This window comes from Danio rerio, chromosome 3, assembly GCF_049306965.1.
Source record: "Danio rerio strain Tuebingen ecotype United States chromosome 3, GRCz12tu, whole genome shotgun sequence".
NCBI lineage: Eukaryota > Metazoa > Chordata > Actinopteri > Cypriniformes > Danionidae > Danio > Danio rerio.
This window is the reverse complement of record NC_133178.1, coordinates 13,439,971-13,465,182: the sequence shown is the minus strand read 5'-3', so window position 1 is coordinate 13,465,182 and position 25,212 is coordinate 13,439,971. Positions and strand designations below refer to the sequence as shown.

Below are 25,212 nucleotides of genomic sequence, written 5' to 3'. Positions count from 1 at the left end.
CGTATGATCTTATTCTACAATCCTAATTCTTAATAGCGAGAATTGTACCTTAAGTGGGACATTATACTTAAATTTTTGAAACAAACTGCCACTTTAATATTGTTAGTAAGAACGAATCAATCTAAATCTATGTACTGTGGAAAATATACAAAGTAAAATGTATATTAAGTCATAGATTAGAAGAGGGTTTCAACCATCAAATAATAAAGTTGTGATACTTTTTATTATTAAACTTTTTTTGTGTATTTGAATCTCTCTTATTTATTTTATTTATTTAGCTAGCCTTGTGTTTTATGTGCAAAAACAAATCGATGAGGTCAATTGTAAACGTTTAGAAATTAGTCACAAAAACCCATATCCAAGGACTGCTATTGTGAAAAAAGGATGAAGATTTGTGAAGATATACAGGTAGGACAGTGGTACACACTAGACTTATTAATTGTCTGGTTATTGGTACTTATAAAGAATGATCTTATTCTACAATCCTTATTGTTAATGGCGAGAATTGCACCTTGAGAAGTGGGACAATTTACTTGAATATCTGAAATAAACAAACTGCCACTTCAAAATTGTTAGTAGGAACATGTTAATCTAAATATATCGTCACCTTGGAGTTAGAAGGTTCTATCTGCATTCTAAATGATTTTGAGATATTGAGCTTCAAAGCTTTTGCATTCCATATAGCAAACAGTATGAGTGTAACATGATTTTTATTGAAAAAAGTCTTAAAATGTAAACAACAACAAAAAAAATCTCATAATGTAAATACGTTGTCATTTAATAAGAATGTCAATAACTCAATTTTGACAAATTTAGATAGAATCTTATTATTCTAAGGCGACAATATGTAATGTGGAAAATATACATACAGGGTTTCTGCAGGTTTCATCAAGTCCAAATTTAAGACTTTTAAAGACGCTTTTAAGACCAATTAAACTTTAGACTAAAATGAATGAATGAAATTTACAGGACTAAACACTAATGATTATTTCCAATGGCCCGGTTTGCTACTAAAAAAAGCAGATGTAATTATTTTTAGTGACATACTTTAATATGTCAAATTACGAAAATTGTATGGCACTATTTTTCATCATAATATTACTTTCTTTTTTTTTCTTTTTCAAAAATATCAAAAATATATATTTGTTGGCTTTTGGTCCAAATTTATTGAGTATAACTTCCATTCAACCTAAAGCGTATCTGTTATAAAACCTTAAGTTTCATGCATATTTATAAATATTACGTCTACTCCTCCTTTCTGTAAATAGTTTTTGTATGAATGGAAGATAATGTAAAGGGATATATTGCTCTGTTATTATCACGAGGAACTGTGCAATTGTTTTTAGTTTCCTTTCCCTGATTTTATTAATCTGGATTGTTGGTGATTGGATGAGTGTCTACCTGATTGGGTAGTTTTAGGGGAATATTAAGATCTGTTAAAATGATTTAAGACACACAACATAATATTTCAGTGAACTGAAGACTTTAAGGCCTAAAATTTAGTTTTTAAAATGTAAGACTTTTTAGGACCCCGCGGACACCCTGTACATAAAGTAAAATACATCAAGTACACATATCAGAAGTATAATGGACTCTATCATTCACGTTTTTAGACATAAAAAAATAAGATTTAAACAAGACAAACCTTAAAATCAGTATCTTAAAATCAATCTAAATGACCTGTGTGCTATATTTGGAGTCTTCCGAAGTTACACAGCTTTTTATTCCAAACCAAATGAAATATAAACGTAGATGCCTTTATTTGACTTCCATCATAGCTACTAAATCTGATCTGAATATTTAGATTTGCACAGCAGATTTTCATAAGAATCTGTTCCCAGCCAGTTTTCTTCATCCATTACATTGTTTTTATACAAATCAATGTTATACTTAGACTTTATTAATATTATTTGTATTACTTTTGCCAGTTTCCAATGTTTTCCTCGTTCTGAAAGAGCAAAAACAATCAGCTCAACTTCTCCCCAGTAGATGTTAAGTCATTTAGGTTTGGAACAACATGAATAAACGACTTAATTTACAAATATTATAATATAGAAACTTAGCAAACGATTAGAGCAGGCGAATGTTTGAGAGCAGAAAGACTGTAGGTGCACCTCGGGGAAATAACTGCGATATGATCCCGCAGTCTCTGAACAGCGCTATGGAATGTCTTTGTTTGTGGTCTTTTATTATTGTTGACCGTGCGGCGGGTGAACGGCAGCTTTGACAGTCGGCTACGGGACACGGCTGACGCCCCGTGAGAATGAATAAGTAAAAGGAACAGAGTGTCCCTGTGCCCGTCTGGCATTGTAAGCTTGGCTCTCTCCGTCTCTGTGTTCGACTCGACGCCACTGGACACCGGCAAACGGGGGGACTCTGGTTTCAGCGGCACAGGACTGCACAATACCGTCACGGCCCTCAGAAGTGAAACACAAGATCAACTGGTTGTACTGTACACTCCGGCTGACGATTTCAACATCTTTGATCATTCCACCGCTAACAAGCAGGACAGACGAGGAAAAATGATTCTGTCTATCTATAATAATACATCAAATAATATTTCTATAGTTTTACATAGGACTGCACAATATTGGAAAAATCTAACATTGAGATATATATTTTTATATGAAATAAATTTCACCTGATGACTTAGGCCCAATCCCAATTCTACTTTTGTACTCCTACCCCTTAGTCCTTACATCCGAGGGTTAAGAGGAAGGGCTTTAAAATATACCCATAAGTATTGGGACAACACTACAGCACCTGCACATGTCATCATATGTCCTCGCGATTTCTTACTTCATATGAGATCAGACGATCGCGACTGCTGTAGTGGTTTCAGTTGTGTTATTTTTTGGTATTTATTTTCAGGAAATCACTGAAGCCATATATTATGTTGTGTTACCCTTTGGTTTTGAGTGTGATCCTGAAAAATCTTCTTTCGAGGGGCTACTTACCCCTTCCCCTTAGCCCTACGCATTCAACTAAAGAGAATTGGGACACCCCTACCCCTTGGCGAAGTCAAATTGTGTGTGTGTGTGTGTGTGTGTGTGTGTGTGTGTGTGTGTGTGTGTGTGTGTGTTTGGTTAGTTGATTGATTCAATTATAAAGTGCAAGTGAAGTATTATGTATATGCCCAACAGAGCCTAGTTCCTCTTGAGGATTTTTTCCCCATCACTTTGTGAACAATTGGTGAAGTGTTTTTGTTTTGTTTTGTTTTTTCCTCGCCACTGTCACCACCGGCGTGCTTGGATTGGGACATGTGGAGCTGCGCTTCGTTGGATTTGCTCTTCAGTGTTTGAACTTTCAGTAATGAAACTTAAACCACACTGAACTGAACTAAACTAAACTACAACTCTGAAATCTGGACTTTACTAGAACCATGTTAAGCTGCTTTGACAATCGAAATTGTGAAAAGCGAAATATAAATAAACATGCTGTTGTTGTTGTTGTATTATATCTGATTTACAGGAATATTCTGTCAATTTTGTGAGGTTTATTATTAGTTTTTGGTTGAAAACTTTTTTTTTTTTTGTATTTTGACCCATAAAATGATTCCTAATTATTTTTTTATTTAAACGTATTGATCATCAGATTTTTTTGTGATTGGTTGGTTGATTGATTTGATTATAAAGTGCACAAGTATTATTTCTGATTTACAGGCATACTCTGTCTATTTTGTGAGTTTTATTATTGGTTTTTGGTTGAAAACTTTTTTTGTTGTTGTTTGACCCATAAAAGGGTTTTAATTAAACACGCCTACCCCTTGGCGAAACGAGGGGTAGGGGTAAGGGGAAGGGCTAAGGAGTAGAATTGGGATTGGGTCTTAATGTCTCTATTTGGAATCTAAGAAGCAATTTATTAGACTTTTGGGGTCCCCCTGACACATTTTCATTGTTATCTGTGCTACTTGCAGTGCATTTCTCTATTTGCATGTGTTGTGAAGACATTCATGCATGTGTTTAGTCAATGACTGATGAATTTATGTTTATTATTTGCATCTCCATAAAATGTAATAAACAATCTATAAATGTTTTGGAGTCCCCTGACACATTTTCATTGTGGTCTGTGCTATTTGCAGGGCATTTCTGTATTTGCATGGGTTGTGAGTATTTTCATGTGCATGTTTAGTCAATGACTGATGAATTGATGTTTACTGTTTGCATTTTCATAAAATCTAAAAAACAATCGATCAACTTTTTGGGGTCCCCTGACACATTTTTATTTTGGTCTGTGCTGTTTGTAGGGTATGTCTGTATTTGCATGTGTTGTGAGTATTTTTATGCATAACTATCTTGAGGCTGTTATTGCTGCCAAAGGTGCATCAACAAAGTATTGAGCAAAGGCTGTGAATATTGATGTACATGTTATTTTTCAGCATTTTTGTTTATAATAAATTTGCAACAATTTCAAAAAGTATTTTTTTACATTTTCATATGGGGTATTGTGTGTAGAATTTTGCGGAAAAAAAGGAATTTAATTCATTTTGTAATAAGGCTGGAACATAAAAAAAATGTGAAAAAAAGTGAAGCGCTATGAATACTTACCGGATGCACTGTATATATATATATATATATAAATAAAAATAACAAAATATTTTCCTTAAATGTTTTAAAAACTTAATTTTAATTACATATATGCACTGCTAAGCACTTAATTTGAACAAATTTAAAGTCCATTTTCTCAATCTTTTTTATTTTTTATTTTTTGTAATCCTCAGAATTCAGATATTCAAAAAGTTTAATCTCATCAAAATATTGTCATATCAAAAAAAAAAAAATACTTCAATGAAAATATTATTTATTTTAATTTCTGATGCTATTTAAATCTCGATTTCTAACAAACTACTGTTTTTTGCACCAGGGTCACATTTAAAGCATGAAGGATCAAGATCAATAAAATATTAGACCCTTTTAAACAATCCGAGTGCAGACAAATTAATTATCATTTTAATTCTTTATACTGTACGTTGACTTTTATACAACAAGAAGTTTTTCAACATTAAAAACAGCATAAAAACTTAGTATGATTACTTATTCTTTTATATATTTCATAAGTACAAGTGAGGGCATCATTTTAACGTAATTGTATCAGTCATGCATTTTATTATCATCACAGAAGTCATCTGAAATGTTCGAGCAGACACTTTACCTGTATTGAATATGCTTTCTACGAATATAATAACTTTTGGGACATCTTGTCATATAAGTGTGCTTCTCTCTATTCAAACAGCGTCTTTAGTGACTTCCACAAAAAAGTGAAGAAAGAAGCAGAATGTACCGGACAAGCAGCCACAAACCACGGTCCTGCAAAACTCCCTAATCCTGTGCTAAAACCACTTAAGCTTTAGAATTAGGGGAGAAAAAAGAAGGACAAGCGAAGAAAGAATTCCAGCTTAAAGACACAGTTGCATGCGAGTGAATCGGAAAAGTGAAAGATGATGATGAAAGTCTTAAAGTCTGAAATATCAAAAGTAGCGTGTTGATTCAGACTGCGGCTCCATCAGATTTTAATCCCGAGAGCAGCTGTTCCAACTCATTTTCCAGGCCCGGGGAGCGAGCTAAACCCAGCCAATCTAGAGCGAGTCTAGAGTGACTAAGTCAGGTTTGAGAAAGTTAAGCTTGTCATGGCTGGACGGCCTCATCCATCTCAGACCAGATTTTTATTTTTTTTTATTTGGCTGAATATGCACAGATGTCCTTCGCTACTGATTAAAGTTTTGTGAAGCGAGATGCGCGAGGTTTCTCATCAGCTCCGCGACATTCAGATCCAGTCACCGTACGATGTGCAACGCTTCGAAAACTGGCTGCGAATCAATTCCTTTAGGATTCACGCAAGTTTCACCTGCTAGTCAAGCTGGTGTTCTGGTGTTTCTTTTTTTCTCAAATCCTAGTGAGGAAAAATAATATTCATATATTAATTTGATTAAGTTAAGTTAATCAAGTTATTCAGGTTATTTAGGAATGGCTAAATTTGGGAATTATTACATTTTTATCATGATTTGACAACCACAAAAATGTTAATAAAGTGTAATAACAATAGTGTAATAAAATATATATTTATAAACTTAAGCATATATAGGCATATATGAGCATAGACAAAAACTAAACAAAATAAAATAAAAAAACCTTACATTGCATTGATTGGCAATAGCCAAAAATACGTTTTATACACTGTAAAACCCAACAGTCAACTTTAACTTAAATAGAGTAAGTTCTTCACAGTACTCATATAGTTGAGTTTTTTGTTTTTACTCAAATGGTTTGTAGCAATCGGTTTCCTCAAACGGTTTGAGTTGCCTTAACTGGGTTTTACAGTACTCCGTTGGTTTGAGTTCTCTTCATTTATTGGGTTTTACTGTGCTCAAAATGCTTCGTTTTCTCAAATTGATTAAGTTCACAGAACTCATTAGGAACTTAAATGGTTTGTTGCAATCGGTTACCTCAAACGGTTTGAGTTACCTTAACTTTTTGGGTTTTATAGTGTGGGTCAAAATTATAAAATTTTAATGGCAAAAATAATTATAATATTAAGCAAATATCATTTTCTATGGATTTAGTTATTTTTTCAAATAATGCTAATTTATTAATTTGATGAATTTAAGTTTATTTTTAACTTTAGGTTATTTAGGAATGCCTAAACACGGGATTTTTTTGGTTTAATTAATTTTCATTTTTTTTAAACAAAGAATTTTTTTTTTTTTTTACGTATTGATCAGTATATTTTTTTTGTGTGTGTGTGTGTGTGTGTGTGTGTGTTTGGTTAGTTGATTGATTCAATTATAAAGTGCAAGTGAAGTATTATGTATATGCCCAACAGAGCCTAGTTCCTCTTGAGGATTTTTTTCCCCCATCACAATTGGTGAAGTGTTTTTGTTTTGTTTTTTCCTCGCCACTGTCACCACCGGCGTGCTTGGATTGGGACATGAGGAGCTGCGCTTCGGTGGATTTGCTCTTCAGTGTTTGAACTTTCAGTAATGAAACTTAAACCACACTGAACTGAACTAAACTAAACTACAACTCTGAAATCTGGACTTTACTAGAACCATGTTAAGCTGCTTTGACAATCGACATTGTGAAAAGCGAAATATAAATAAACATGCTGTTGTTGTTGTTGTATTATATCTGATTTACAGGAATATTCTGTCCATTTTGTGAGGTTTATTATTAGTTTTTGGTTGAAAACTTTTTTTTTTGTAGTTTGACCCATAAAATGATTCCTATTTATTTTTTTATTTTTTTATTTAAACGTATTGATCATCAGATTTTTTTTGTGATTGGTTGGTTGATTGATTTGATTATAAAGTGGACAAGTATTATTTCTGATTTACAGGCATACTCTGTCTATTTTGTTAGTTTTATTATTGGTTTTTGGTTGAAAAAAAATTTTTTTGTTTGACCCATAAAAGGGTTTTAATTAATATAATTTTTATTTAAACATATTGATCATTAGATTTTTTTTATTTTTTTTGTGATTGGTTGGTTGATTTGATTATAAAGTGCACAAGTATTATATCTGATTTATAAGCATATTCTGTCTATTTTGTGATTTATTATTGGTTTTTGGTTGAAAACTTATTTTTTGTTGTTTGACCCATAAAAGGATTTTTTTTTTATTGTTTAAATGTATTGATCATTAGATTTTATGTGATTGGTTGGTTGATTGATTCAAAGTGCATGTGAAGTATTATATCTGATACACAGGCATATTCTGTGCATTTTGTGAGCATTATTATGTGCTTAGCACAGAAAATCCAAGTTCCAAAATCTATACACATTTAAAATAAAGACTTTAAATGGTTTTTATTAGTTATTGACTACATGATTTATATATTTTATGCTGAAATGCAGAATATTTTAAATTAGGCTGACTTGGTGTGCACTAAAAACGTTTAATTATTGGTATAATTATTATTGTCATTTCCAAAAACTGCTTTGAAATTTAACAAAAATAGTAAAAGAATTAACTGAAATACCCTAAATACATTAAATAACTACAAACTTAATTTAATTTCATGTATTTACACTGTATCCAAAACATTTCAGACATATACTCTTGCCCGAGGTTGAATGTTTCCGAATACAGATATTAAAATATCAACACGCATGTTAATGACGGAGTGTGAGCTGGGCTTAAAAAAAGGCAGGTGTGACCCTGCAGCTGTATGTGATAATCTCTCTCTCTAACACACACACACACTCTCTCTCTCTCTCTCTCTCTCTTTAATTATACAAAACACAAGTACATAATTAGATATAATTTTTGATGTCGGCCCTCATTTCTGGGCACAAAGCAAATCAATTTAATTCAAAACGACCTTCAATGGTCAGTAACATTTCTTTGGTGAATAAGAGGAAACTCATTCAGTGGCATTATAGTCATTTGAATAAAAGTGTAACAGCACACACAACTGCTTTCTGGAAACTTTTACGCAGTAAAATATAAATATGCATTAATATGGAAAGCATTTTGCCACAGATAAATCCCTTTTAAACAAATTAACATTTTTGTCCAGCATATGTTTATATATATCATAAAAATGCATTGTTAAAGTTTGATACAAAGGTATTTATATATATATATATATATATATATATATATATATATATATATATATATATATATATATATATATATATATATATATATATATATATATATATATATATATATATATAATTATAATGAAGTGTTTAATTCACTTTGCTTATGAGGCTGGTGAATAATCATTTGGCATCGAATCAATATCGATAACTACACTATAAAAAATATAGAAACAATTAGTCATCACAGCATATATTTTTAATTCATTGTAACTTATTAAACTAAGTTAATCATGTTCTAACTTAAATTTATATGGTACACAAGCTATTTTAAGTCAGTTTAACATAATATAGGTTCAATGGATTAGATCAATGGTTATTCTGATTCAGCTTAAAAATTTAAGGTAACCAGGATTTTTTTTTTGCAATGTAAACTGTAAATAAATGACGAAAAGTCAGGACAACAAACTGTTTTATGTTGCTTTATCTTATTTTAATATGTTAATCAGGTTTTAATTAAACGTATTAAGTTATATAAAGTTTAACTTAATATTTTTATTCAGTTTAATTGGCGCAAGTTGAGATGACTAGAAAAGTTATATTGATTCAATTTAAAATTTGAAGGCATCGATATTTTTGCTTACAGTGTAGATATTACAATCTGGTATGGTACTGAATCCAAAATTATGATATTGAGCCATCCTAAATTAGCATAAATTTATCATACGCTTAAAAAAATATATGATCAATTAGTCCTGATGGCATATATATATATATATATATATATATATATATATATATATATATATATATATATATATATATATATATATATATATATATACACACACACACATACATACAAATACATATATACACACACACACACACACTCACACACACACACAAGCTCAAATGACTCATAAGGTTCATTTGTTTCAGGTTAAAAAATTAAGGCAACCAGGAATTTTTTTGACGGAAGTATGAAGAAGTATGACGAAAAGTCAGGACAGCAAATATTTATATTATTGATACATATTTAAATAAGTTAATCAGGTTTCAATATCAATATATTAGGTTCTACAAACTTTAACCTAATATTTTAGTCAGTTTGATTGACGCAAGTTGAGATGACTAGAAAATTTCATTTGATTCAACTTAAAATTTGAAGGCACCAAAAATGTTTTGTTTACAATAGATATTACATTCGGGTATAGTATCGAATCCAAAATTATGGCATCAACCATCCCTAATTCGCATTAATTCAATCATATAAAGATTTTGAACAATTTCCATTAAGGCTGCATGATAGAAAAAACTGACATTGCAATATTTTGTATTCACTGCGATATATATTGAATAGCTAATAACTTGAAAAGCTTGTAAAGAATTTATAATTTTAAATCGATTGGGATGATTGTGTAAAGGAATAAAATATAATTTAATAAATGACAAGTGAAATACAACAGATAAAATACGCAGAAAAAAACAATGATTTAGGATTTTCTGGTGAGTCAAACAGTAATTAGAAGCAGAAATTATATAATTACCATATAATTATAATAATAACACTATTGTTTTAATTGAGTAAATGATTATATAATCTACAATTCATCTTTAAACTACAAACGTTTCATTTATTGTGCCCAAATTTGCTTCAAATTCTTACAGTCAGGCTTTAAAAACACATACAAATAATAAACTTTGACTGAACGATTAAAATATGAAATTACTCCACTATATGTTGTTAACTGTGATGTCTGGTCAACTACATTGCAGATACCTGCAATCCGACTACAGCGGGCTCTATATTGCGATATTGATGCTGGAACGATATATTGTGCAGACCGACATCTATACTGATCTACAACTCACTATACGAGTGCATTTCTGGAAAATATCCTCACATTCACCAGCAAGCTTCAGTTCCTTTTTTATTTACATTTAAAGCCCTCAATGAGCCTCCAGACCTGCTTTAATCATGAACAACCTTCAAACAAGCTGAAATGTAAATCTATTCATGAGAAACGAACCTCGAGTGCAACGGTGAAGACCTGCTTTCTCTCGGTCTCTCTTCCCTCATATCCGAAAAGCTGCTTAAATTGGCTAAAACACTGATGCAAATGCAAAGCTAATATTACTGCATATTCTATGTACAGATAGATAGATAGATAGATAGATAGATAGATAGATAGATAGATGATAGATAGATAGATAGATAGATAGATAGATAGATAGATAGATAGATAGATAGATAGATAGATAGATAGATAGATAGATAGATAGATAGATAGATAGATAGATAGATAGATAGATAGAATAGACTAAAGTCATCCAATAAATAAATCATTTGGCACATTTGCTTTTCTAGTTGCGACTGACCCACTGCCGTTGTTTTCTCTGGAGCCGACGCAGGTATGATTCAGTGCAATCTAAACAGGAAAATATGGAGATTTCAGACCCAAGAGATAAATCTGTTGCAGTCTGCTTAGTAAAAAGCCACCTACACTACACTTACAGTAATCTGCGAACGTCATGTCGGACATAGACTGCCTGTACTGTACATAAACGCTACAAAGAATTCTTCATAAAAACGCCACTTTATGAAGAAGCATTTTTTTCAAACTCAACATGTCTATTAAATCACAGAATAAATCCTTGTTCAAATTGCACCACTTTAATCAATTAGGGAACACGGCTGCGCACAGTAACTATTGTATTTTAAATGGGAAACAGGCCGGCGCTTGCATGCCCCAAAGAAAAACAAACGCTGCCTGGATCTGCAAGCATGTGGTGGGGGCATGGAAGTAAAATTGTTTTAATAGAACCACTGTAAAACTCGGGAATGAATTACACATGACACACGCAGAGCAAGCCAAACTGTCCGCCATGGCAGAAATATAAACAACCGCACCATATGACAGAGAGACTTGAGCAGGGAAAACGTTGTGTGTTATAAGGCAGCCATAATTCTGAAGACAAAGAATCGGTAGAAAAAATGAGGGAAAATAGCTGTCAGCTCTGCTCTGTGATGTACGATTGTGAGTTTAGACACAGACATAATGAATGAGAATGTCTGTTTGCTTCAAACGTGATTGAAATGATAAATCTGCAAACACCTGGTTTAAAAGCTGTTGTGTTTATCAGGAAAAAAGTTTTACTGTAAAATATAGTATTTTTTAATTAATATATACAGGGCTCAGCATAATTGAGTACACCCCATTTTGAAAATGAATATTTGTACCCATTTCTCAGTGAATATAGGAGTATTTGGGTGCATTTAAACAAAACAGATTTATTAAGCAGTTATATTTGTTAAGATAATATTTAAGTCAACAAAATTAAATTTAATTAAATTCAAGCAAAATATTGCAAAAAATGTTTTTTAAATTTTTGTTTCTCTTGATTTTTCCTCTGTTTTTAAATTTGTATTTAATATTTTTATACAACATAAATTTGGGTGTAATAGTTTTTAGACCGTTATTGTAAGTTATTTTGTTAGATAAGCTCCACATTTGGCTTCAGTACTGACTAATCTAATGTATATATGCAAATATTGTATAGCTTCTTATTAAAAATATGCATTTTAAATGTTTGTGAGGGGTGTATATATGCTGCACACTGTACATGGCTTAAGGGTAAGCTATATGAACACAAAACCTCGAAAATTAATGTTATTTCATTGCAAACACATTTTTCAAACTGTGTAAAAATGTGCATTGAACTTTTTTTAAGTGCATAAAAATGACCTTGTTAAAGCTGCCTGCAGCTCATAATATGGCAAAATGATCTTTACACATTAAATAAAAATAAAGATTAACACAGAAATGCATTATTACATTGCAAAATGTTCAGTTTAAGTCTAAAAACTGCATAAACTAACAATTTACTGGTCTTAGCACGAATTAACTGTAGTTGGAAATAATTCTAAAGATTTTAAAGGTAAATCAGCAATTGTTATTTTACACCGGGTGCATTTGAGTGCAAGTACAACTTTAAAAAACGTCTCCAGCAATATTTTCCCAATGTCATATAAATACACGTTTAAAAGCAAAGCCGCATACTAATCGACACAAGCATTCACTTAGGCTGGCAAACGTAAGTTTTTGGTGCAAAGCTGGCGACCTTTGACATTTCTCCAAAAGAAAAAAAAATCAAGTTCAACTCTTTCAGCAACAACGCCAAACGCAGGACTTTCCAAAACCCGCGCGCGTCTTCCAATCTCTCCAAGTGCAGCGCGGGACCGAGCGAAACAGGCGCTTAACTCGCAGTTAAAAAGTCTAGTTACACATGCACTCCTCCTCCTCCTCTTATATTAAACAGATTCCAAACGAAGCGCCATTTTCTGCCCAAACCACGCGCGCTGAAAACGCGTAAAGAAGGTCAGCTGGAGACGTGCCACCAAACGCGCGCTCTAGTAGCCTACAACTCCAGCAGCCCCGAAGCCGCGGGGAACCGCTGAGAGACCGACAGACAGACAAACAGCACTGCAAATCAACCAAGCAGAAGAAGAAGGAATGCGTTACCTGTGTGAGGCAGTATGGAGAGTACATGCTTATATGTGAGATGCGTTACTGAAGCGGGATGGAAGTGGCATTGCCGTCCCGCGCTCGCTCACTGCACGCTGCTGTAACTCCGCCTAAAGCGGCTGAAAGTGAAAGCTTGCACAAAGTTTTGCGAAGAGAAAAACTTTCTCTCCCTCCCTCTACCACGGGTCGTCTCCCTCTCTCTCTTCTCTCTCTCTCTCTCCGATTGACTAAACAAGCGTCTTATCAGCCTGACCGACACGAGTCTCGGTGAGATTTGAGTGTTAAAGCATGTGTGGAAGCTGCGTGAAGTCTGGATGGTAAGATTTTCATAGCTCAGCATAGTGAAAAGTAAAGTAAAATAACGAGTAAGGTCAAGTCATGTAAAAGTACAGCTACAGTAGCAGGGGTTGTCTTCAGAACTTCAGACAAACATTCGAAAGGATTTTAGGAATACGTTAAGAACAAACATTCTTTTAGTGACGTTGATAGAACGTTCTTTCAGTTACTTTCAATCATTTCTCACACACATCATTACAATACACATTATAAGCACCATTTTAGCCAAACAAATGTTTTAATTGAGATTCGACGTTTTAAAACGTTGCTAAAATACTTGTACCTTAATGTATTCTAATATTCATTAGCAAAATATTTTGGCATAAATAATCATTTTTAACCATGTTTTTAAAAAGTAAAGATATTGTGAAATAACGTGTTTTAATGAAAGCAACAGTACAAAAAGGACCCTCCACATCACAAGCTAAGTAAATGGCATTCATTCAAGAAAGATTTTTAGGAATACGTTGACCACAAACTATCTTTTAGTAACGTTGATAGAACGTTGTTTCAAAGTTACTTTGAATCATTTCTCACAAACATTATTACAAAACACATTAAATTCACCAATTTATTTCCCTCAAAAAAGTTTTAACTGATTTGACATTTTAAAACGTTATTTTACTACAAATTTTTATTTTACTACAAATTTCTACAGTACTTGTAGCATAATGTTAATTCTAATATTCATTACCAAAACACGTTTGCATATTTAAGAATTTAAATTTGTTTTAAAAAGTAATGATATTGTGAAAAATGTTTTAATGAAAACATTTCCAAAATAGTTGTTTTTTTTAAATGACAAATCATTCTCACTTTTTACATTAGCTGTTATCATGTGTAATGAATAGGCATGGATGATAACCAGGTTTACTACGGTTTTGAAAAGTCAAGATTTTAAAACTGTAAAAAAATTCTGTAATACCGTTCCTGAGGTATACTTTTTATTTTTCGACAACAGTAAAAAAAATAAAATAAAATAAATAAATTAACTGTTTGTTTGTTTTTTTTGTTTGTTTGTTTTTGTATTTTAGGGCAACCGTAGAAAAAGACCCTCCACATCACAAGCTACCATGATTCAGGAAACATCTGAAAAACAAATCTCTTGTAAACCAACATCCAGCATGCTGTAGAGCTGAACAGTGCAGTGGCTCACTTTAGATCCAGAAAAGAGAGATATCTAAAGATGCCTTTTCAAGTTGAAAAGAAAAAAATCTGTTTTTAAATGCTTATTTAAATGATTTAGCCTGACATTTGTTTCAAAATATTTTAAACGTTGAAAATATATACCATGTTTAAAGGGGGAAACGTTTGTTTTTTGTTCAGACATTTAATAAGAATATATTTTAGAGCAGTAATTACAATACCGTGATATCAAACTGTAAGATTTTTACCTGAGGTTATCATTTCGTCAGAATCTCGGCCCATGCCTAATCATGAATTTATTTTCATTTAAATAATATTTAATATATATGGAATTCGTATTTAAATGCAAACAGTACAATGCTAAGTATGACCCAGATGGTTATGGCATTTCTAGTATAATATTGATGTAAATAAACTGATGTTAAGTGTCATCTTACAGTATATAAAAAAAGGAAAAATAAATGACAAAACAAAATGTGCAATTATGAGAACTTTTTTTTATCCTGATCCTAATTGTATTATCCTAATTAAAACAACATTAGCTAATATGTATGCATTAGGTATTTTCTTTCTTTACCTAAAAACAATTATACTTTCTGCTGCATGCACAGTATACATCTTGAGTTATATTTGTAAAATATGAATACATTTAATAAGGCTGTTATTATCCTCTTCAGTTCTCTATTCTTGTATATTTGCTGGGACTTTGCAATTGCACTCAGATGTACTTCAAAAACACAACCTGTATATACAAATAAGAGATGAATCACCCCAAAATGTACATTTACTCACTATTTACCCACCCTCACAAAGTTTCAAACCATTATGAGTTTCGTTATACTGTTGAACACAAAAAAGATATTTTGAAAAAGGTTGGAAACCTGTAACCATTGACTTTCATATTATTTGTTTTTCCTATTATGCAGGTCAATGGTTACAGGTTTTCAACATTTTTCAAAATATCTTCTTTTGCGTTCAACAGAAGAAATACACATTAATTAATTAATTAATTTATTTATCAGGATCTCCATTAGCCACTGACAAGGTACTGTAGTAGCTATTCTTCTTCCTAAAATTGCATTAATCTATAACAACAAAGACCAATACAAAACATAAAAACCCAAAATTCAAACATAACATCCAGATCAACAATCCACTTTATATTGTGTCATTAAATATTTCTTTAACTATTTTTAAACCTAATTTTTCTTGTTACAAGGCATGTAATGTCTGACGGCAATTTATTCCATGCTTTCATTCCTCTATACATTAATTAACTAGATGCTCATAATGGTTTGAAACAAGTAAAGGTGAGTAAATCACGACAAAATTGTATGTTTTCCCTTTACAAAGTGAAAAAAGTTTAATTAAGTAAATAAAAGCTTAAAAATATATATCTGTGTCCGGAAATGAGTGTCAAATACAAAAGTACTATACGCTGTACTCAGTATCATATTCATATCTCGTAAAAAAAAGATGTGCGCAAAATCACCTGGATCACACACCCACACACACACACACACACACACACACACACACACACACACACACACACACACACACACACACACACACACACACACACACACACACACACACACACACACACACACACACACACACACACACACACACACACACGTCTTTCCCCCTCCCTCCCAAACTTCAAAATGAATGTGCCTTGCAAAATACATGAAAGGAGTGAACATTAAGGAAAGAGCAGTATAAAGTTCTGGAGCGCGTCCCTGGGTGGGGATTTTTGGTGGGGGTGAAGTCATTGAGCAGAACCGGAGCTGAAGGCTGGATGTGCCACCGGAGGCCTGGAGATTTATGAGGCCCTGCTGCCGGTGCAGTTCCACCGCAAGCCACTGCAGGGGAAACAAAGACAGAACTCGGCACTGTGTGGCCAATTACAGCCCTCTGCCAAAACAACCCGAGATAGAGAGTGAGAGAGAGAGAGAGTGTGTGCTGTACGCCGCTTCAGGCCCACCACACAGCAAACACATTCACCTGCGGGAGTCACCAGTCACCTCACGTCACCTCTGACCTGCTGTGTGTCCAAGCACATGCTACACATTTTACAGTAACATTTGTAGATTTCTGTAAGGCAAAGCTTTCCAAACTTTTCAACCCGCGACCCCCAAGATAACAATGCCAGTGACTTGCGACCCCCAGTTTTCTCTGAGGTGGTTATAAATATATAAATCTGGCACACAACGGCGCTCACATACCAAGAGGCCCAAGTCTATTCATCGTTTAATTTTGGAGAACGCCACATGGAGACTATCCTCCATGTTCAGTTGTGGCCTGTATTTATTTTTGATGTACGCGAGTACCGTAAAGGTGTCAGAAAGCTTAACCTGGTGCCATAAAATCAATGTGCTGCATCTGACACTATTGCTGTGTTTTTAATATAATGTAATCACCTCCTGTATGTTGTCCCAACACAAATCCATTGTGTGGAACCCAGCATTTCTACAGTGTGTGTGTTTTAGTGATTGGCTGTTTTTAAGAGTTTGACATGTTTGTGACGTTTGCAGTAGGGCCTTTACAATATATCATTTTTTTTGTTTTGTATCACTAAGTGCACACCTGCATTAGTCGTATCGCAGGATGTATAGGAATATAGTTAACCAGGCACCACTATTCTGAACAAGTGATTTATGGAGTCACTGAAAACTGTAAACAACTTGACAGGCCTTTACATTTAATTAGTTTCTGTACTTTGTGCATTACTGCTGTATTGTATTTTTAAAAAATTGCTGGGTTGTTGTAACCCCCTATTGGGGGTCAAATATGGACAACTCCAACCATTGTGTTACGTGCATTTTTATTCGATGTAACTCAAAGAGAGGATGGGACATAGTAAAGCTCCTCCCTGTTTACAAAAACTGCCAAGAGCTATTTGTTAAACCGCTATAAAACCATTGATCCATTTATTAAGTGACAAACTACAAGTTTTTCATGTTTGTATCAGTTTTATATCTTCTAAAGGTAATTTTGTTGCTGTTTTGAAGCACACCAGCTTATAAAGATCTTCAATACTACCAATACGTATACCAACATTAAAAAACTTTTTTTAATTTCATGGGACCTTTAATTTTTAAAAGCATTTCACATTGCAGCACATTTTAATCGCCGGTTCCCAAATGGTTTTAGTCTTTTTGGAAGTACTAAAGGCAGGTGGATTGAAGGGGAAGGGAATTTCCTGAGCTTTCTGCCCTGATTTGTAGTAAAATGCCACAAATGCAGCTGAAAGCGCTGCAGCGGTAAGAGCAGAGGAGTGACGTGATAACTCATGTACCACCTCTCAAGATGTGCCCCACATTTAGTGGTTTGAGTGGGTACGAGACTAAACTAACACATGACACACGACCACACCAGTAAATCAAGAGCTGCTGGATCTTTTGCAGTGAGCACATCTACATCTATATCTCCTGTGTGCTGTACATGGGAGCTGAATACTGGACATTTATTTGTGCAGTTTAAATAGAAAACAGTAAAACTTGACTTTGGCATGATGTGGGAGTCAAGGTTTACCTACTGCATGCTTATTTTGGTTGTCTCTACATATGTTAAATGTAGACAAGTGCAGCGGTTCTCAGCTGGTTTTAAAGGCACAGATGTGAACAATGGTAAAAAGAGTTGTGCTGCTAAATACAGTAGTTTTATGGGAAGTGTGATAGCTGTACGCCAACATTTCTGGTTAATTTAACTTAAATGAATAAATATGAACAATCAGTTTACTATAAATACTAAAAACAATTTAAGACCACACTGTAAAAAATTCTATGAAAAAGAGCCATGATTACAAATGTGTTTGTTACTTTAACATATTTTAATCAGTTAATCAGTTTAAACTACTTTTTTTTAAGTCATGCCAAGTTTACCTTAATATATTTTAAGTCAGTTTGATTTATTTATGTTAAGATGACTAGAAAAGTTCATATGATTCAACAACAAAAAAATTAAGGCAACAAGATGCAAGCAAGTGCATTTTAGGATAAATAAATAAATAAACAAATAGAATCCCTGGCACCCTGGCATTTAAGGATAAGTAAATAAGTAAGTAAATCAATCAATAAATAAATAATTAAATAAATAAATAATACTCCTGGCACCCTGGCATTTAACGATACATAAATAAATAAATAAATAAATAAAATCCTGGCAACCTGGCATTTTAGGATAAATAAATAAATAAATAAATAAATAAATAAATAAATAAATAAATATATTTATATTAAATAAATATTAAAAAAAATTGTTAATACTCCAAGCACCCTGGCATTTTAGGATAAATAAATAAGTAAATAAATGAATAAAACCCCTGGCACATTGGCATTTAAGGATGGATAGATAGATAAATATATAAAAAGATAGATAAATAAATGAAAGAATGAATAAATAAATAAATAAATAAACAGTTAATACTCCTGGCAACCTGACATTTAGGAATAAATAAATAAATAAATAAATAAATAAATAATAATCCTGGCAACCTGGCATTTTAGGATACAGAAATAAATTATATATATATATATATATATTAAATAAATAAATAAATAAAACCCCTGGCATTTAAGGATAAATAAATAAGTAAATAAATAAAACTCCTGGCACATTGGCATTTAAAGATAGACAATTCTTGACTTGACATGATTTCTTAAAGATCATAAAAATACTCTTTCACAGATTAATAAAGGGACAAATCCGAAAATTAATGATTGAATGTATTTAACATGAATAATATTTATATTAATATTTGTATTTTAATCTCATATTTTAATCATATATTTTTAAAAGGGTTAAAAATATACATTTCAAACGTTTGAGTGTGCAATAAACTTAAAAGACTTTTAATTTTTATTTATTTTTCAGAAAACTGCTGTTTTCTATTGATCAACCAGACATCATGTTCGATCATCTAGCTATTTTTCTAACACAAGAAATAAGAACTTCTCCTGGTATCTCCACAAAATTTCAAAAGAAAAACCTACTGCTGTAAAAACACAGCCAGGCCCTCCTTTTCCTCTAAATTACCCTGCCGGACGATACAGTCTGACACATTCCTGATATCCAGCACAGCTATATTTCACACCTCAACCCACCCTACTGCACTTTCAGCCAATCGCGTCTCCTCATTTTCCCTCCATTTCTACAAGCGCCTGCTCACTGAGACTCTGGAGAAACCCAGCTCTCCTTTTTTCCCCAATGCGTTGGCAAAAGCGATCCGCTGGAAACGAGGACTAGAAAAGCGGCTCCCAGCTCATTAACAGTCTCATTTTCAGTCATCCACAGACTCCCCTTCCCATCTCTCCATCTCCGTCCCGCCCTTCTGTTTTTATGACCATTTTATTTCACTCCCATCGCTGTAAATCCAGCGTGCTCGCCGGGTGGAATTTTAAAAGCTGCTCTCCTTTCTGTATTTTTTTTCCTCTCTTTCTTTCTGCGCCCTCCCTTCCTCGCAGTCTTGCCCTCATGTACACTTCTCATTTTATAGAAGTATGCACGTTATAATTTTCATTTCCCACAAGAAAACAGCGCTCCGGTAGAGTTATGAGGCTTACTTTTCTGCACATGTTGCTGTGTTTTACTGCACATGGAAATAATGATCAAGGTTATATTTTGCAGTGTTTTTTCTTGACTGTGTAACATCAGTAATGATGCTAAAGGAATGATTAGGAGACGTACCCTGTAGGAATCAGACACGACGAAGCACTCTGGTATCCCAGGACCTCTGGAAGGGTCTTCATTCACCAGAAACGGTTCGGTGGCCTAAAACAGATCATAACAGTCATTAGTATTATCATCCTCACTGTGCTGGTTATGGCTTTTATTATTCATCTATTTAAGAGTTGCTGAATGGTTCTTTAAAGGTTCGGAGAGCTCTTTGTCATAAAATTGGTTCTTCAGATTGTGGTTTTGGCTTTGGCTAGGATACATACGGTTGAAGTCAGAATTATTAGCCCCCCTGTTTATTTTTTCCCCCAATTTCTGTTTAACGGAGAGAACATTTCTTCAGCACATTTCTAAACATAACAGTTTTAATTACTCATTTCTAATAACTGATTGATTTTATCTTTGCCATGATGACAGTAAATAATATTTAACTAATAGGCAGGTTAGGGTAATTAGGCAAGTTGTATAACGATGATTTGTTCTGTAGACTATCGAAAAAAACAGCTTAAAGGGGCTAATAATTTTGTCCTTAAAATGTTTTTTAAAAAATTAAGAACAGCTTTTATTCTAGCCAAAATAAAACAAATAAGACTTTCTCCAGAAGAAAAAATATTATCAGACATACTGTGAAAATTTCCTTGCCATTTGGGAAAAATTAAAAATATAAAAAAATTCAAAGGGGGGCTAATAACTCCGACTTCAACTGTAAGTCATAAATCATATAAGCTTTATAAAGATGTAAAAGAAGCTCTTTATTGACCTTATTCTTCACGCATGAGTAGGCGCAGCCATCTGTCTTATTCACTTCTATTAATTTTAAGAGGTTAAAGTTTGTTCTTGAATTTGCAAACTGATATTTTCCTATTATATTATTCTGCTTTGTCTGTATATTTTTGTACACACTTGTTTGTAGAGCAAGACCGTTTTCTGATGTTTAGTATCTCTACTCATTTCTTCCATAGGCAACTGAATTGGAACTTCTAAAATCGCAAAAAACGATTGCATATCCGCATTTTAGAATAAGGTCAATAGGATGTAAAGGATGTTCAGTGACATCACACTTTAAGAATTTTCAAATTTAGACATTTTACTTATTATTTTCTATATTTATAAAAAAGCAGATGTTGGGGTAAAAAAGTGACACAACACCACAGACTAGCCCAGAACGGGAAAATTTAAAATTTATTGCAATTATTGCTAAATTCCAAGAAAAAACAAACAGAAACAATTTTAAGTAAATAAAAAAGAAGTAGTGAACTTATTGCTATTATAGTGACCAAAATTATCAACCTAGATTAAAATGTCCAAAAATAAATCACACCGTTAAAAACTCTACACTATTAGTTATTTGAGTTTATTAGTGTTATTCGACACACCTGTTATATATTAAAAATGGAATCAGATAATGTTTAAATTAATTACATTTTTAAAAAATGAAGAAAAAAAAACATTATCCTAAATGTCACCCACTTATTTACAGAATTTCTTGTTAATTCCTAAAACAATAAATACATAAATATATAAATCTATAATTATAAAGGCATCCACTGTGTAAAATATATGCTGGAAGAGTTCAGTGAAAAGACCAATGGGCATACTCCAAAATGACGCCCAATACTCTAAAATGTTTAGCGAAAAGACCAATGGGTGTACTCTATGCTATCTGAACAGTGCCCAGGCCCGTTTCCCAGATCGTTTGAGAAGTGTGAGTGCTCTGAATCAGGCTCAGGCATGATTCACTTGGCCAGCCCTGGCCCGGTTGAAAGAGGTGTGAGAGAACCCCGGTTCACTTGGGCGGTATCCTTGTAGTGTGAGTGCAAAGCGTGCCTGATACCGAAACTGAAGACAAGACGTGACTTTTGAGGGACTGTTTCATATGTGTTTATTAATCATAATGAACGCAAACTGTTATAGATTATTTAAGACGCAAACCCCTCACTGCATGACTGCTGCACCTTCAGCAAACCTCCTAATTCCAGCAGCACAAGGACTTTATGATTGTTTATGAGTGTCAAAAGTGGATGATCTGTGGACAGCGTGTCACTGCATCCCAAATGACTAAAACAAAATAACTAAATAAATCTCTACTGTGCTGAGCGAAAGCACTTACTGAACAGCGCAGCATTGATGACATAAGCTTGCCCAGGCCCGAATGTGATGTGAGTGTGGGCTGTCGGAGGAGACGGGAGAGGGGACAAGTGTGCTTCGGCCTGGTTCAAGGCAACCACAGTGTGAGTACGCCCTAAAACACCATCCTCCTCTCTATATTTGTGTAGAACTGTATCTGAAGTCCCCCCCCTCACTCACTAAGCCCTACATTAGTGCACTATTATAGTCGAACAAAAACTCATTCAGCAAGCTAACTCTAACAGTGCATTATGGGTATTGTCTAGCTGTTACCCTTACATTGACAGCATACAATTATTTCAAAAACATTCCAAGAATTAGATGCTTTGTTTCCAGTGAGAAACTTGTTCATGCTTTTATCAGCAGCAGGGTGGATTACTGTAATGGACTCCTCAATGACCTTCCCAAAAAGAAAGCCAGAACGTTGCAGCTCATCTAGAACGCTGCTGCCAGGATTCTGACCAGAATCGGAAAATCAGAGCACATCACACCTGTCCTCAGGTCTTTACACTGGCTCTTAGTTACATTCATAATAGATTTTAAAGTATTACTTGTCTGTAAATCACTAGATGGCCCAGGATTACAGAAATGCTCACTGAATACAAACCTAAAAGACCACTCAGATCATTAAAATCAAGTAAATTAGAAAGTCCAAGAGTTCATTCAAAGCAGGGTGAATCCAGTATGCTGATGTACCTCCTATAAAACAGAATATTAAGTAGGGGTGGGGCTTTCTTATTGCACATCTTTCCTTTATAGCAAACTAATAAACTAGGGGCGTGGCTTAAAATTGTGACTAAAGCCATCAAACTGACATCATCAGAGAAGGACCGACACTCTAAACACAGAGGCAAATGCTCAATTTGTTGGAAGATTACCAAATCAAACTTTTTCTATTAATTGTTGCTAAAGACTAACTATGTACACTAGAAATCAACTAAACAGTAGGGTTTGGCCATATTTGACCCAACACTGGGCTAAAACAACCCAGCATTTTTATAGAACATGTGTATATGAATTATTTGTAGCACAACAAAATTATTTTAAAAGATTTTCAACAGGTCCCCCAAACCGAAAGTGTAGCCTATAATTTGAAGTCACATGTAGAAAGGAGGAGTATAGTAAACTCTAAAAAAAACTCTTAAAATCTAAAAGGGAACCCTAAATAAAGTGCCATCTGACTTGTTCCCACACACACACACACACACACACACAAATTCATGAGGAAGGCCGCAGTGTGTTGCGGAAGTTGTGAGCGAACGCAGCAGATCTTGGACTCGTGCGGCCTGTAATCATCACACAGTCAGAGCAGACTCTCCGAACTGGTCCCCGTTCACACCTCCTGACTTCCCAGTATAAACGTGACTTATTCAGCACACAGAGACTCTTTCACCCCACACGACCGCCAAAGGTGGTTTGTTATTTCTTATTCTCCGAGTGTCGTGTCCATTCATGCCAGTTCATTGGTATGCTGAGAGCTGCTCAGACTGGGTGTGAGGAACTCAATGAGCCTCCGTTCCTGCTTCTCCAAATCACACGCAGCACAGCCCAGGGCTAAACCCAAGTCTGCGCTCACACTGCGGCATTATGGGGCGAGAGGTCTCCACCAGTCGAGTTTGAATCAAACGTGATTAACTAATACACAAAGACCCGGAAGGATCGCTCTTGAATGGAGGTCTGAAGTATTAGCTCTGTCTGGGATGTTTCAGCTGAAACTTCTTCAGAGGGAAAAACAGTCTGAAGTACAAAACACTTTAATTGATCCTAGTCGAATTTGATAAGAAACCAAATTGAGATTTATCAATTGAGAAATCTGACTCTGATCTGGAGTTTTTGGAGTCTGGGAAATCCAAACACATCTCATTTTCTAAAGTTCTGTACACTACACAAATTTCATTGTGCAAAATCTGCATAAAATATGAGCAAATTAATCAAGTGTATTACGTTTATGAAAAAAAAAAAAAAAACTTTATTTATATTTAACATTTTTAACCAATTGTCTATCATTACACGGGTGACCCAGAGTGTATTTTGAAGGCTTGGTTGTGTTTATAAGATGCAAAGCAATGTGTGCTCATGCTTCACTTGTAGAAAGTTGTTATTTTTTTTCAGATATCTTACTTTGATTATATGTTAGCAGCTACTCTGTCATATTTCCTAGTTCCTCTGAAAGGCCTGGCCTCAAGAGGCTCTGATTGGTCAGCTAACATGATGTGCTGTGATTCGCGGATCGGCTCAACATCACCAAGAAAAGCATCACATGATTTGTCAGTGTAAACACTGTCACTCGGAGTAGCTGTTTGCCTATTTTTTATGCGCATTTTGGATATGCGCATAAGAAAAATCTGTTGTTGGAAATGCCAAGACGCACATCAATTTTGAAAATGTGCATAAAAAACATATGCGCATAAATATATGCGAGTAGGATAAACTTTTTATTCGATAAAAAAAGATGCGCATAAACTACAATGCAAACACTTTTACTGAACAAATTCCAGAGTCTGCATTAAAAAAAGGTCATGTGATTTTGTTACAAGAGATTATGTGACGATGAAAATGTGTGTGAATAGATAAAGCAGCAGGCTGAGCATATTGTAAAACATCTGAATTGTTGTTTTGGTCATTCTAAAACGCCTTAACCGTTTCAGTATTTGAGTTATTATATTATTAATGACCTCCAGAATCAAGAGAGTCTGTGCTCTGCGTCTCACGCCTTCAAACGCCACCACACGTTTACTGCATATCAGGGTGCAAATCTTTTATTAAATAAAAAAAAGTTTCACGCTGTTTCTCCTACTGCAGCAAACTCTGGTTGATATTTGGCGCCAGATAATCAAGAGGTGACAATT

General features: G+C 33.9%; 1 protein-coding gene across 32 annotated transcripts in view; it reads right to left on the bottom strand.

The window, feature by feature from the left end:
* nfixb (nuclear factor I/Xb) overlaps nt 1-25,212 on the bottom strand; it is a 287,289-nt gene that overhangs the window by 241,432 nt on the left and 20,645 nt on the right. For 16 of the 32 annotated variants that reach the window (XM_009299287.5, XM_073943533.1, XM_073943519.1 and 13 more), the window contains 1 exon segment: nt 20,249-20,332. In XM_009299287.5, coding sequence (XP_009297562.1) covers nt 20,249-20,332 — 84 coding nt within the window. 32 annotated transcript variants of the gene reach the window in all.